The sequence below is a fragment of the Cherax quadricarinatus genome, chromosome 72, assembly GCF_038502225.1.
Source record: "Cherax quadricarinatus isolate ZL_2023a chromosome 72, ASM3850222v1, whole genome shotgun sequence".
Classification (NCBI taxonomy): domain Eukaryota; kingdom Metazoa; phylum Arthropoda; class Malacostraca; order Decapoda; family Parastacidae; genus Cherax; species Cherax quadricarinatus.
The window spans coordinates 5533821-5547632 of NC_091363.1; the positions used below are offsets into that span (position 1 = coordinate 5533821).

Consider the following 13812-nt stretch of genomic DNA (forward strand, 5'->3'; position numbering starts at 1 on the left):
TTTATGCTATACATGTGTAGAAGCTATTGACATGGAACACACGCAGAATGCTACAAAATTCCAGATCTGGGTCCATATTCTCTTAATAGACAAATATTCTTAAGTCTGAGTATACCAATACACTGATAAAAATCAATCATAATTTTCAGAAATTTTGAAATGAAAGTTTTATATTTTGTCGCTAGGACGTACATGGTAGAACATGAACCCATGTGCCACATCAACCATAAAAGTTTGGCTATAATTCCTGACATTACGTAAGGTTCAATTGTCAATCCTCCAAAAAGTTTTGATTGTTGTGTCACATTTCTATAAGGCACTTCAGTTTTCAATATATTCCCTATAGTTTTTAAAGTTCATGGAGCACAAAAATATCCTAGAAAATCTATAATTTACCGCAAGTGACATTTATAAAAATAAGGCCGAGTATATTCCCCAAAGAGGGGACTAAACACAGCTGAGCAAGGACGTGGCAGATTAAAAACAATTACAAAATCAGGTCTATAGCAAATAGGTGAATGTGAAAAACTGCATTAAGATACAAAACGTAAAATAAATCTGTTTACAAGGAGACCTGATGTTGCATGTTTTATTTTTGCTGTGGAGGGCAAGTCCTTCCTGGTCCATGATTACCAAGAAACTTATTTTGTATAGTGAAAATTGAAAGGTCATAGGCTAGAAAGTGTGTGGAGAGAGAATCAGATTGAAGCAGGAATATGGTGATGGACCTTTCTGGAAGACTATCAGCTTGTCTCAGACTTAGCTGGGTGTAAGGGAAATAGCTCATAGGCACAGCCGGTGAAGCACTTGCGATATGTAATAAATGTATATAGGAATTGTGAAAGTGACAAGCTGTGGACCATACGTATACAAGACATACAAACAGAACGCTGTTTACAAATACACCTCTAACACGAGATATATTGCAGTGATGGCTGAAATGTAATTTTCAATCAGTCTTTTAAGGGCACTCATCTTTGTTTTAACCAGAGTATCTGATATATAGCTCTCCAGTGGCCACAACCCACATCACATGGCAGATCCAGTGACAAGCTAATTGAAAACTTTTAGGCACTGTTAATCTATGCAAGATAAACAGTCTTTCACCAACGGGAAAGCTATGAGCGAGCACTCACGGGCACTGCCCAATCTCCGGCTGGCCAGAACCTTATTGGAGGATGATTACCCTGGCCGGGGCATATAAGGGTAATCAATCGAAATATCGAGAATCGTTATTAGGTCGGTCGATCGATGATTTGAAGCCAGGCTGAGACATCCCTCCTGGTGCTAACTGGAACTTATTGATTATTTACGAAGAGTAGGCACCTCTTCAGCAGACCTCTCATACTGTACGTCTTAGCACGTATGAGGCTTCCTCCTTTTAAAGAGTCCTTCCAATAACAATCATAAATTGCAAAACAAGAAGACATCAAGGAAACCTCCCCTAACAGTGTAACTAATGTAACATGGCACTAAAGGTATATTATTCCTTGTTATAGTCCATGATATTTACAGTCCTGGGGTCCAGTAGTGTTGTAAACGTGATCAGAAGATGGGCCCTTGTCCCACTGCCATCTGACATTTCCTGCAGTCGAATGTAATGCATAAAAACAAAACGTCTCGCTGATCAGTGTTTTGTGAAATGTCATTCGTGGCTGGTAACTTTTATGTCGAGAGATTAATATCTGAATATCCATTGTTAGACAACATGTTTTCACTTCAAAGTGTGATGACATTATTTGGTTCCATGTACATTCACAAAATTATAATAAGACAGTAAACCAAGATGCCACACTTCCTTGAACGTAAATTGTGTAAACAAGGTATCATGTGAGCTCGAACCAGGGTTATACAGTACCTTGGAAAATGGGGAGCGACAATCAGGTTTGATCCAAGGAATTTGAAGACTGGTCGATTTCCTTAGATCAAGAGCCCCTCATCGACAACAAGGAACCTACCTTGAGTGGAACCGGATACAATTTGCATGAGGATTATTTACTAATCCATTGGTTGTGACAGGGCCAGCTGTTGCTGCAAGTCACATTTTACTAAATATCCACTCAGGATAAAGATTAAATCGTATGTATCTCAGCTGGCCAAGCTGGCGGTGCCCCCACATGACTTTGTTTACACACTTCATATTAACGCTTTAATATCTTAGGAATGAGAAAATAACATATTAGGACTAGGGTCATCCTGTACAACCCCACCGTTTTAACAGGAGGATTATGGAGTCACTGGAATACATACACCCTTTTACTGCCAGCAGACTTATAAACATAAATTTACCTCATGACTGATATGGCAATACGAATTTAACAGCCAGAAATTTGGCACCAGACTGGGGTACTTAATTTATCTGGAACCTGCACCTCAGACACGCTTATTTGTTGCCTGAGCCCGGGTAGTAATACATGACTGCAGGGGCTGGGAGCTGCCACCTTGCAGCGTGCATCTCAATTAGCTGGAGGAGGGTCTTGCGCACGGCTGGCACTCTGACGGTGGTGAGGAAGGCATCACGAGCGGCACTCATAACTCTGGCCATCTGGTGTGGCAGCTCCACCTCAATATCCTTCCCGAGACCCGTTAACACGAAGAAAAGGCACTCAGTCTGCAGAGACAAAATCATTATTAATGCTAAGCTATATAATCATAATCACAAGGAAGTACTAAACCCGTAGGGGTCATACAGCGCTTGGGAAATGGGAAGCAAACAAGTGTGATCCAAGGCTGGGGAGGGCAGTTCTAATTCTTAGAAATAAACGCCGTTCACCGGAGCAGTGTCCTCCCCCCCCTCCAGTAGTATGACAGACAAGCTTTATTCATTTAAAGTGAACACCTGTTTCATGAAGGGTTATCAAATAATCATTTTAGCACATTATATAAAATAATTACTACATGTTTCAGTTAAAGTATATGAAGTACTTGCATCTGACCGCCTGTGCAAAGACAGTGATTATGAATGATGGTGAAAGTGTTGAATGATGATAAAGTTTTTCTTTCTTTTTGGGTCACCCTGCCTGGGTGGACAACGACCAACGTGTTAAAAAAAATTAAGACAAAATATAATTAACTCATCTGCCTTAACTCCATAAAAGTGATTTTAACAATAATTACAAGTGAAAATCGGATCAAATTTACAACCAGTTGCAAATGGGCTGAAGCAATGAAATGTTTAATTATATAAATGAATGTGTTTAAGATTAACCGTTAATCTTATTTCTTGGGGTAGACAAAACAGGGTCGAGTTTGTCTTTGACTTCACATGAGAGGAATTCTAAGCCCTTAACCTGGAAAACACTGATGTAGAACAGTATGTCTCATGACGGGCATCCTCAACCGTCTGACAGTATTGCTGATAGTAATGAAAATAAAAGCCCAAGTTTCATTAGTTTATATTAGAAACCATACCACGGACGGGGATAGAACCCGCGATCAGAGAGTTGGATGAATCTTATTGTGGCTAGCTGGCCCAGTGGCTAACGCGACGGTCTGGAGTTTTGAGACTGATCGCGGGTTCTATCCCGGTCCGTGGTATGGTTTGTTTGCAATCGTGTCATCACGATTTTGTGAGTCAAGTTTATATTAGGGCAACATTATGCTTTGTGTAGAGGTTCTTCAGGTCTTGACTTTGTAAGTTCTACACAGCAACACATTTCCGCAACACAAGCTTACTCTGTAACTTGAATCTTTGTTCTCGTATAACATGAGCAGCGACCAGTGATTAACTGGATTTTGGACAACATTGGGATTCCTGATAAGAGGTGACAACGTGGCCAGGGCAGCTGCTTGGTGTCTCGTGTCTTTCACCACAGAACACCATGAGACCCTGGTTACTGGCTTCCAGCAGCCACTTGGTTCTTCAGTTAGTGACTACGTACCACTACAACTGACAAGAGGTATTGTCAGGAGAGACTAAGTGGTTCTGCATTACCTCAGGCTGAACTACCTCTTCCACAAGATTGGAACTATTAAACACTAGTGTAAACACGGAATATCCACTACTTGCTTATGTTAATAAAGTAGTTAAAGGACGAAGTACACTTAAATGCAGCCACTTTTGCACTCTGGAACGACCATGACAATAGCCACAGAAGCAGGCTTTATTTGTTGCAAAATAAAACACGAGATGGCTACCACCATGGTTGTCACCTTCAGACAGTTTTCTTCCCATCCTATCTTTTGAAAAATTGTGACTGACGAGGTAGCTGCGATACTTATAATTAAAAGAGTTTTGCTCACCAACGGCAATAGCAACTCACACGAGATCTCATTAGTTCATTCTTGCAGGCCAACTATGTTCAAAACCCGCGCAGGTTAAACTACTTTGAAAAAAAAAATGTCCGAGTTACAGTCACGAAAGAGACATCAAAACACAAACAAAACACATTCTCAGACTGTGGTACACATCAACTGGCCAGAAAATAATACCTCTGCAAGGCTGTTGACAGCATTCTCCTTGAGGCAGACTTGGCAGCACTGAGCTAGCAAGGTGAGCAGCAGCAGGCCGGGTGCAGTCTCACTGTTCCTCATCCTCTTCGTCATCAGCTGTACGTGCCGTCGCTTGAGCTGGATAAAGGATTAACTGTTAAGTTTGCCGTTTCTAGAACTGTTAGAAAGATTAGTGATTTCAGAGATGCGAAGATTCACAACTAACCTACAAATTGAAAACAAATCTTTCGATTTTTGAGCTCGTCCTAGATCATTATCAAGTCACGACTGGTTAATGAACCAGGACGGACCAAAATCCCGTCTAATTCAGAAAACCTTGGCTGCAACAACTGACAACTAATTCACAAAATGGAGTTGAAGACTACAGTATCTATTTTAAACCATACCCCCGGCCGGGATTGAACCCGCGGCCGGGGGTATGGTTTGTTTGCAATCGTGTCATTACGATTTCTTGAGTCGTATCTATTTTGATCCGCCCTGCACCTTTATCAATGAACAACTATAACTATCTGAATTTGTACTAATTCCTTGTGATGAATGGCCCACACGGGTTTACAGCTTCACATAAATATGCACAAGTACGCACCTGTGTGTACATCTCATTAAGGAAGGTCATGTAGGCGATCCAGCGCGGGTGAGCGGGAACGAAACCTGGGTAGGGTGCTGGTGGGTTGTTTCTTAGGAGACGATCTCGCTCCTGGAAGTATTCCTGGCAGGTGTTCAGTAGCGTCTCCAGGAATGTCTCGTTCTTCTCCTTCTGCAAGAGACCAATTTCTCATAAGGTTCCTTGATGCCTGTGAAGGGCACTTGATCCAAGAAACTGGACCCGACTTCCCTTTGGATTGAACTCGACTGCCTCCCATTCCCCGATAAGTGTAATAATAATGCAAGAAATAACTACATCAGCACAGTTAGGTAGTATGTTTAGTTCTTGCTGACGGAGGATCGAGCCTCCACTCTTTGTGCTGAATGATCAACAGGATTTGATAATAGCATATTTATAAAAGTATAAAAATTATATTTTTTTAAATTTCACTTTATAAGTATGAAATCGCTATAATAATGGTATACAATATCAATAAGTTGATGAATAAGACATAAGCAACACGTGTGAAGTGTTTCGGAAACAGTTACCTCAATAATAGCGATACAAAGCCTAGCTGCTGGTTCAGCATGACGCGAGGCTTCCACCACCCTGGTGAATACATGCCTCACCACCTCCATCAGTTGGCGAGCACTCACACTGTTGGGGTCTGAGAAAGCAAAGTTAACCTTCGTTCAGGTTAAATATACATATGTTTTTCTTATACCGCTGTTTTTAATGCATTAGACACATGATTATAGGTATACAACAGTTTGTTCACAACCCCCACCTTATTGGATCACTGTCATGTCACAAATGGACGAAGATCCCAGAGAAAATTGGAAGACATGGCGGACGGGAGGGGGGGGGGGATGAGGCCAAGAAGGTAGTGGTAATAGTTTAAGACGATGAAGATTTAGACTATGATAACCCAACAGATAGTGTCATTTATTTCCTGATCCTCCTCGCACATCTTCATATGTTTAAGATTAGTTGATAATTATAGTTTTGGTGTGCTTAAGTAGGTGAGTACTGTACAACCAAAGTAGCGAATTTGGACAAAATTATATTCTCGGAAGAACTTCCATTTTGCCCAACCTCCCTATCCTCTCACCCTTCAAGGGAGGGGGGGTGCCATTCCTCCAATAATAATAATAATAATAATAATAAATTAATAATATAATCCATATCTTCCTGAAAATAGGTGCTTACCCGTCATGGCTTTCGAAATGGAGTTTTGGACGTCGGGCGAGAAGGGTCCCAGGTCGGGCATGGTGGTAGTGGTGGTGGAGGCCTCGAGAAACTGTGAAGCTCTCAGGTCTGCTGATCCCAGTGACTTGGATCTCTTGATACCTGGCTGCTGGCTCAGTAGTCCCACTGCTAGCGAGGGAGGGCGACACATAGCCACACACTGTAACAAATGAACACTTAAGAGACGAGATAAAATTTTCTTCGGATTTTTAGCCCCGGAGGGTTAGCCACCCAAGAAAGTCAGTGCGTCATCGAGGACTGTCTAACTTATTTCCATTGGGGTCCTCAATCTTGTCCCCCAGGATGCGACCCACACCCGTCGACTAATACCCAGGTACCTACTTGCTGCTAGGTGAACAGGACAACAGGTGTAAGGAAACGCGTCGAAATTTTTCCACCCGCCGGGAATCGAACCCGGGTCCTCCGTGTGTGAAGCAAGAGCTTTAGCCACCGGGCCTGCCCAATACACTACGTAAATATAAAGTTATGAAAACAAAACACTGCATTATTATTATATTTAGGAGGAAGTGCTAAACTCGTAGGGAGGTCTTAAAACGTCTGAGAAATGGAAGCAATAAGGTTTAAGTAAATTGTGACACCCTTGTAGTATTATCAACTCTCTTGTCGCTACTGCAAAATACATGAATAACTACCTTTATATTATTAGTTTTAGAGGAAAAGTCTAAATCCGCATGGGTCATACAGCGCCTGGGCAATGGAACACAGTCAAGGGAGGAAATATCCAATCGTTGGATCAAAAGCCTACATTGAGGGCTCACTTCAAAAAAATGCGGGAATATGCGATTTTAGAGTACAAAAAACTAGTTACGTATATACCCATAAGTATATACTTATAATAATTTTGTACATGGCCTTTTTTTTTACTGCAAATCTGCATTTTTTGTTTTTGCCCCCAGATGACTATACTATTTGTTTGGGTTTATTTTATTGCATTCCCCTATCCTGAATCAGATATCTTATGTGGTATTTTCCTAGATATCTTAGTATCAGATACCTTTCTCATTAACTAAATGAAACTGTATAATCTAGTCTTTTAACTCGGTGGCTTAAATTGTATACCAATCTTTAATATTTAGCACTTTCCCCATCTTTACTCTGGCATAAGGATCTTTCGAGTAACTGAGAATATCTTGAGGGCTGGTAACTGATGTATGTCTCCCTATATTGAAGGTATGAAGGGTTAGCCTTCATGCCTGCAAAATTACAAAGGCAATCTAATTTGAAGAAAATGGAGTATAGCTTAGTTCTTACCCCTCCAGCCTGTTTTTTACTACCTCTTTCTCCTGATAGTATTTCCGTTAACTGTTTATTTCCGAGCTGTTGCCGTAGCTGTGGCTACTGAAGTTGCTTCTCTGGCTGTTATAGCTGTTTTTCTTGCTATTATTGTTACTCTTGTACTGTTTTTGTTGCTGTTCGTGTTATTGCTTCTGTATTTGCTATTATTTTTGCTGCTTTTGTTGTTATTGTTTGTATGTTGTTACTCTTGTTATTACAGCTTCTCTCGTTATTGCTGCTTCTCTTATTATTGTTACTGTTCTTGGTGCTGTGGTTGTTGGTGTGTCCTTGCCCGATACACTTCCTGTTGAGTCACTGTCATTACCTGGGAGCCGTAACAGCTGCTCCTCTCTCTCTCCACTTACAGTTGCAAACACCCAGCTCTTGTGTGTCAGAGATAACTTTTCTTCCCGACCCCAGGAAGCCAGAGTCATGGAGGTGCTAAAACCGTACGGAGCATACAGCACCCGGGAAATTGCAGGAACTCATCTCTTTTTACTGTAATTTTTATATGAAAATTCCGTTTTCTTTACTAGAAGTTCCCGGTCATTACACTTTAATTGCCGGGTTCTCCGCGTTTTTGCAGAAAGAATGCCACCACTGGTAAGCCAGTGGTTGCTTTAGAACTGATAGCCAACACTGGTAGGGCGGTGGTTTTAGTCACTCACCGGGTCAGTGTACGACCCATCGGCCTGATCTTACCTTGAGTTCGGGGTCGTTCTCCTTGTCATCACTGAAGTGCACCCTGGGAGGAGAGCCACTGGGAGGTCGGACGTCGCCGTTGGTGGTCTGTCGTAGGTTACTGCCAGACTTGGAGTGCTGCAGACCACCAGGACGACCCTAGCAAAGCAAGAAAACAAATCACTACTCAACTCAAAAATTACAGGTGAAAACCAGGTGATGTTTCAGCTCGTCCTGGACCATTAGTTATTCCCAATGTATACCGCACTAAAACGTTGTCTGGTTTTCACATTTACTTTGTGGAATCATTTTGGTTTCAGTCACGGTATTTTGAATTTATTTTTCAAGTCTGCTATTTAGGAATTTAGCTTCTAGTTTGGCAAAAATAACTAACACACTTGCCGTCCCCCACCAAGATAGAGTGGCCCCCCAAAAATTTCACCGCCATTCATTCAATTACTGTATTAATGTTGGTAGAATTACCTACAATATGTAAAGTAAACCGACACAAGTGCAACTGTCTTCCCAGAAGTGTGCTGACACCGCAGTTCAGATGGTCCTCCGAACTGAGGAATCCTATCCCCGCCCTTCCTCCAGAGTATTCGGTATCCAGACCAGAGCTTTGGTGAGATGGGTAAGGAAGAAGGATGGGTAAGGATAGAAATTTTGGAAAAGGGTGGGAGGGGGGAGAGAGGTAGGATATAAAAGGTAAGTGGCCCAACCACTTTGGTGTAATTTAAAAAGTGTACGTGAAATGATAAGATATTCTTTAAGAGGTATAAGACTAACCCATCAGAGTCACATAGATAAAACAGAATATAAGTACATGACTCTGAACTGGTAGTAATTATACAAGTTGCAATTTTTTTTTTTTTTTTTGCGATTGCACAACGGATATTTATGCGACAATGAAGGCAATAATTTTCTGGCCAGTTTAGAGAATTCCGTGACAATGGCTTCTTACAGGTGGTGTCCAGCCATAGTAAATAGCATAATTTTTACATTAGATTGTTATATAAGATGTCTCCCTAATTGGGGGAGATGATGTTCTCAGTATACATAGAAGGGTTCTGGTGTTACCCAATCTTCTTCATCAGGGAGGTTGCTCAATATCATGGGTCGAGGGTAATCATCTTTATGTATAAAACGACGGACCCTCTGTGGGAGAGTCATTCTTTGAGTCCTGTGAGGAGGAGTATTTATGATATAATCCGTGGTATTTACCACTTGTATAGGATGTTCACTATCTGGCATGTATAGTTCTTGCATTGTATAGAGTTGTTTCTTTTTTAGGGTGTCAAGGCGTACATTTATGGCAGTAATATCTTGTATGTGTAAATCTGCCATTTTTACTCTCTCTCTCCTCCTAGTATCGGTAATGAAGCGAAGAGCTCTATTCTGGACCCTTTGTAACCGTAGCATATTTGTCTTTGTTGTTAATGACATTGGGACACAAGGGTATTCGAGTATAGGTCTTATTAACATTTTATACAGATGTTTTTTGACATGTTGAGGGGCTTGATTGAATCGAAAGAGACTGCTAAGACCGGCTTTGGCTATGTTGATCTTTTTAGTTACATGAGATGTTGAGTGGAGCAGCCTATTTCGTATCCCAAAATCTTGTTAGGGTTTCTAATGGCTACAGGTGTACCTCTGATGGAGATACCTCCTTTATCTTCAATTGTTGATGCAAAACATCCTATCGTGCTAACAAGGACCTTGTCAGGATTAGTCGTAATTCTCCACTTCTTTTCCCAATTAGATGTTCGACGAAGTTCAATATTCATTTTTTCTATGACTCTCTCATACTTGTATTTTACTGTTACCGGAGTTGATGAGACGACATGAATAACATCATCTGCAAACTGTGTCACAATCGTATCACTAAACTCTGGTTGAGGAAGGTCATTCACATAAATGTTGAACAGAAGTGGACTGAGACAAGAACCTTGTGGGACACCAGCCGTCGGTATAAAAGGCTCTGTCGACCTGCCATGAAAGGTGGGAATGATTTTTCTTTGAGTTAAGAAATTATATATTACTCTGAGGAAAGTCCAGTTATGGTCTGGTAGGTCAATGAGTTTGTATATAAGGCCATCATGCCATAAGCTATCAAAAGCTTTATGAACATCTCTGATGGCAATTAAGGCAAGATTCCCCTGATGTTTTAGACTTGCTACAGTATCGAAAATAACATTTATTGCATGATTGGTACCTCTATGTGTTCTAAAGCCAAATTGTTTTTCAGTAAAAAAGTGATTAAACTCCATATAGTAGTTCAATCTGTTGGAAAGGACCTTCTCAAGAACTTTTCCAGTGACTTCAAGTAAAGATATAGGTCTATAGTTCCCAGGTTGGTGAATGTCTTTATTGGGCTTACCTAGAAAGATCATCCTAGCAGTCTTAAAAACCACTGGAAAATGTCCTGAGGCCAAGATGGCATTAAAGATATTTACCAAAGACTGTTTACAATTTCTGGGAAGGAACTTTATTTGTTTCATTGTTATTCCAGAGAGGCCAGGGGCTCTATTGCGCATTCTTCCAATAACCTGACTCATCTCTAGTAATGTAATAGGTCTAGTAAGCGGGTGGGTATCTTCAAGAGTTGAAGTATCGATGGAAGGTAGTGGTTGTAGATCATTCAAGTTCTCATCTCTCCATTCATTTACCAACTGATAATGATTATTGTTAAATTGACGACTGTTATTGTGGGAGAGAATTTTCTCCCATACATCACCCATCAAATTAGCCTGGTCCTGTGGATCGTCAAGTTTAATTTCAACATCATCATCCTCATCAGTGAAGGTATGAACTAGGTAGTTAGGAGCCTTGTGCTTTGCCCCTAAAAGTTGTCGGATCTTACTCCAAAATTTTGCTGGTTCACGTTTGTACTGATTAGCTTGAAGAACTAGCAATTTCCATAAGTCCCGTTTGTGATGACTAATCATGTTAATTAATTCTTGCCTTAATCGGTGCAGTGTAGCTGCTGGTGGTTGTCGCGTTTGAAGATGCCTTCGACATTCTGCTTGATAATTTCTTAAATTGTCTCTAATTTCCCTAGTAGGTTTATATTGTTGGTAAATCTTTGTGGAAGCTAATTGACAAGTTGCATTAGTAGCTTCAATTATTCGATTATGCAGGGACCTGATTGCATCATCAATTGCAGTGGAAGGTAGATTTTCCAATGACACAATTTCATCGTCACCCAGAAATGCCCTGAAGGGGTCAAATCCTAGGGTGTTAAGATTGGGTTTAGGAGGTACAGGTATTCTAAATGGAGAAGTTTGTAGTTGTATTATAACAGGGATATGGTCAGATCCTACGTTTCCACCAGGAGATATACGACAGTGGAAGATGTCACAGTCTCTGTTTGTCAGTACTATATCTGGTGTCCCTGGATGAGGTTCCTCCAGAGTACAGGTACTACATTTCCCACCTCCAAGACTCAAATCTGGCGAACAGGCTTCCCTGAATCCCTTTATAAATGTTCACATTGCTCATACTCCAACAGTACGTCAAGTCGTAACAAGCACTGTTTCCGCTCACATTTATAAAATACTTAACGATACATATATATATATATATATATACATGTATATATATATATATATATATATATATATATATATATATATATATATATATATATATATATATATATATTCGCTTAATGAGACACAACTCACCTGATAGGGCACGCTACTGGAGGACTTGGAATGCTGTAGGGGAGGCCTGGTGCTAACAGAAACAAACTCGCGAGCGTTGACGTTGAGGCCAGACCTGCTGTCGTGGAGGGCGCCATTCTGAGCCATCTTACCGTTCATGACGACAGCGTCGCCGTTCGCATTGTCGAAGATCCCGGGTCCCCGTAGTGCTACGGAGTGGACTACGCGTCATTTGTCAACACCATAGCCAATTCGGATTGAAACATTTGCGAATATCTTGTGTATATACATGTTAATTAAACCATGGACAATTACATAGCTATTCTTCATGCATTTAATTTTTTTCCTAATATATTCATACCGGACAATTAAATTAGTTATAACACACAAGACAGGTAGATGAGTTGCCCAGAAGTTTTCATATATATATATATATATATATATATATATATATATATATATATATATATATATATATATATATATATATATATATATTTCAAGAGAAGTTTAAATACAGAGGAAAACTTTTGAAATAACATATATGTTCCTTCTTACCTGTGAAAAATGAAAATTTAGTAATTAAATCTAAGAGTTCTATGCACATATTTGATAACGGTTCTTATTGGTAATGTGAAATATTTAAATGGGTTGTGGTATGAGTGTGGATGAATGCAGTAGTGGTATGTGTGTGGATGAATGCAGTAGTGGTATGTGTGTGGATGAATGCAGTAGTGGTATGTGTGGATGAATGCAGTAGTGGAATGTGTGTAGATGAATGCAGTAGTGGTATGTGTGTGGATGAATGCAGTAGTGGTATGTGTGTGGATGAATGCAGTAGTGGTATGTGTGTGGATGAATGCAGTAGTGGTATGTGTGGATGAATGCAGTAGTGGTATGTGTGTGGATGAATGCAGTAGTGGTATGTGTGTGGATGAATGCAGTAGTGGTATGTGTGGATGAATGCAGTAGTGGTATGAGTGTGGATGAATGCAGTAGTGGTATGTGTGTGGATGAATGCAGTAGTGGTATGTGTGGATGAATGCAGTAGTGGAATGTGTGTAGATGAATGCAGTAGTGGTATGTGTGTGGATGAATGCAGTAGTGGTATGTGTGTGAGTGTAATGGTATGGGTGTGGATAAATGCACTAGTGGCATGTGTGAGTGTAGTGGTATATATGTCCGAGATCGCTTGAACTGTTGCATAAAAACGGGTATTAAGTCTGAAGTAACACATACAGAGTCTGTTTGGATAGAATTTTCAGAGGGGCATGAAAAACTGATTTTAGGAATGATATACCGTCCCCCAAACTTAGGGACCAAGGGAGACTACTACGGGAGGAAACTGTTAAGGCCACAAGGCACGATAATGTAGTAATTCTAGGAGACTTTAACTTTAGTCATATTGATTGGAATTTCTTGACTGGGAATTTAGAATCATACGACTTCTTAGAAGTAGTTCAGGATTGTTTTTTGAAGCAGTTTGTGACAGAACCTACAAGGGGAAATAACCTGCTTGACTTAGTTATGGCAAACAATGAATCCCTTGTTAATAATTTAGAAATTTCAGAGGAACTGGGTGCTAGCGACCACAAATCAATTACATTTAGCATTGAATGGAAGTACGATAGTAGCGATAACTCAGTAACAGTCCCAGATTTTCGCTTAGCAGATTACGATGGGCTTAGAGAACACTTATCATCTGTTGACTGGGGTAACGAAGTGAGCTATCAATATGACAGTTTTCTGAACACTATACATGCTGCTCAAAGAACGTTTATCCCATATAAAGAAATTAGATCAAATAGAAATGACCCAAAATGGATGAATAATAGGCTGAAATATCTACTAGGGCATAAGAAAGGAATTTATAGGCGTATCAAA

The 13812-nt window shown here is 40.3% G+C and overlaps 1 protein-coding gene across 12 annotated transcripts in view; it reads right to left on the reverse strand.

Annotated features, from left to right (window-relative positions):
* Positions 1-443: 443 nt before the first annotated feature.
* The window catches only part of LOC128705644 (uncharacterized), a 123554-nt gene continuing 110185 nt past the window's right edge, over positions 444-13812 (reverse strand). For 9 of the 12 annotated variants that reach the window (XM_070100326.1, XM_070100321.1, XM_070100325.1 and 6 more), the window contains 7 exons: positions 11950-12149; positions 8285-8422; positions 6248-6446; positions 5587-5705; positions 5039-5209; positions 4432-4569; positions 444-2611 (listed from right to left, as the gene is read on the reverse strand). In XM_070100326.1, the coding sequence (XP_069956427.1) occupies positions 2384-2611; positions 4432-4569; positions 5039-5209; positions 5587-5705; positions 6248-6446; positions 8285-8422; positions 11950-12149 (1193 nt within the window). In that variant the 3' untranslated portion in view covers positions 444-2383. The remainder of the gene's footprint in view (positions 2612-4431; positions 4570-5038; positions 5210-5586; positions 5706-6247; positions 6447-8284; positions 8423-11949; positions 12150-13812) is intronic. The other 3 variants (XM_070100324.1, XM_070100322.1, XM_070100332.1) reach the window with 1 other exon arrangement.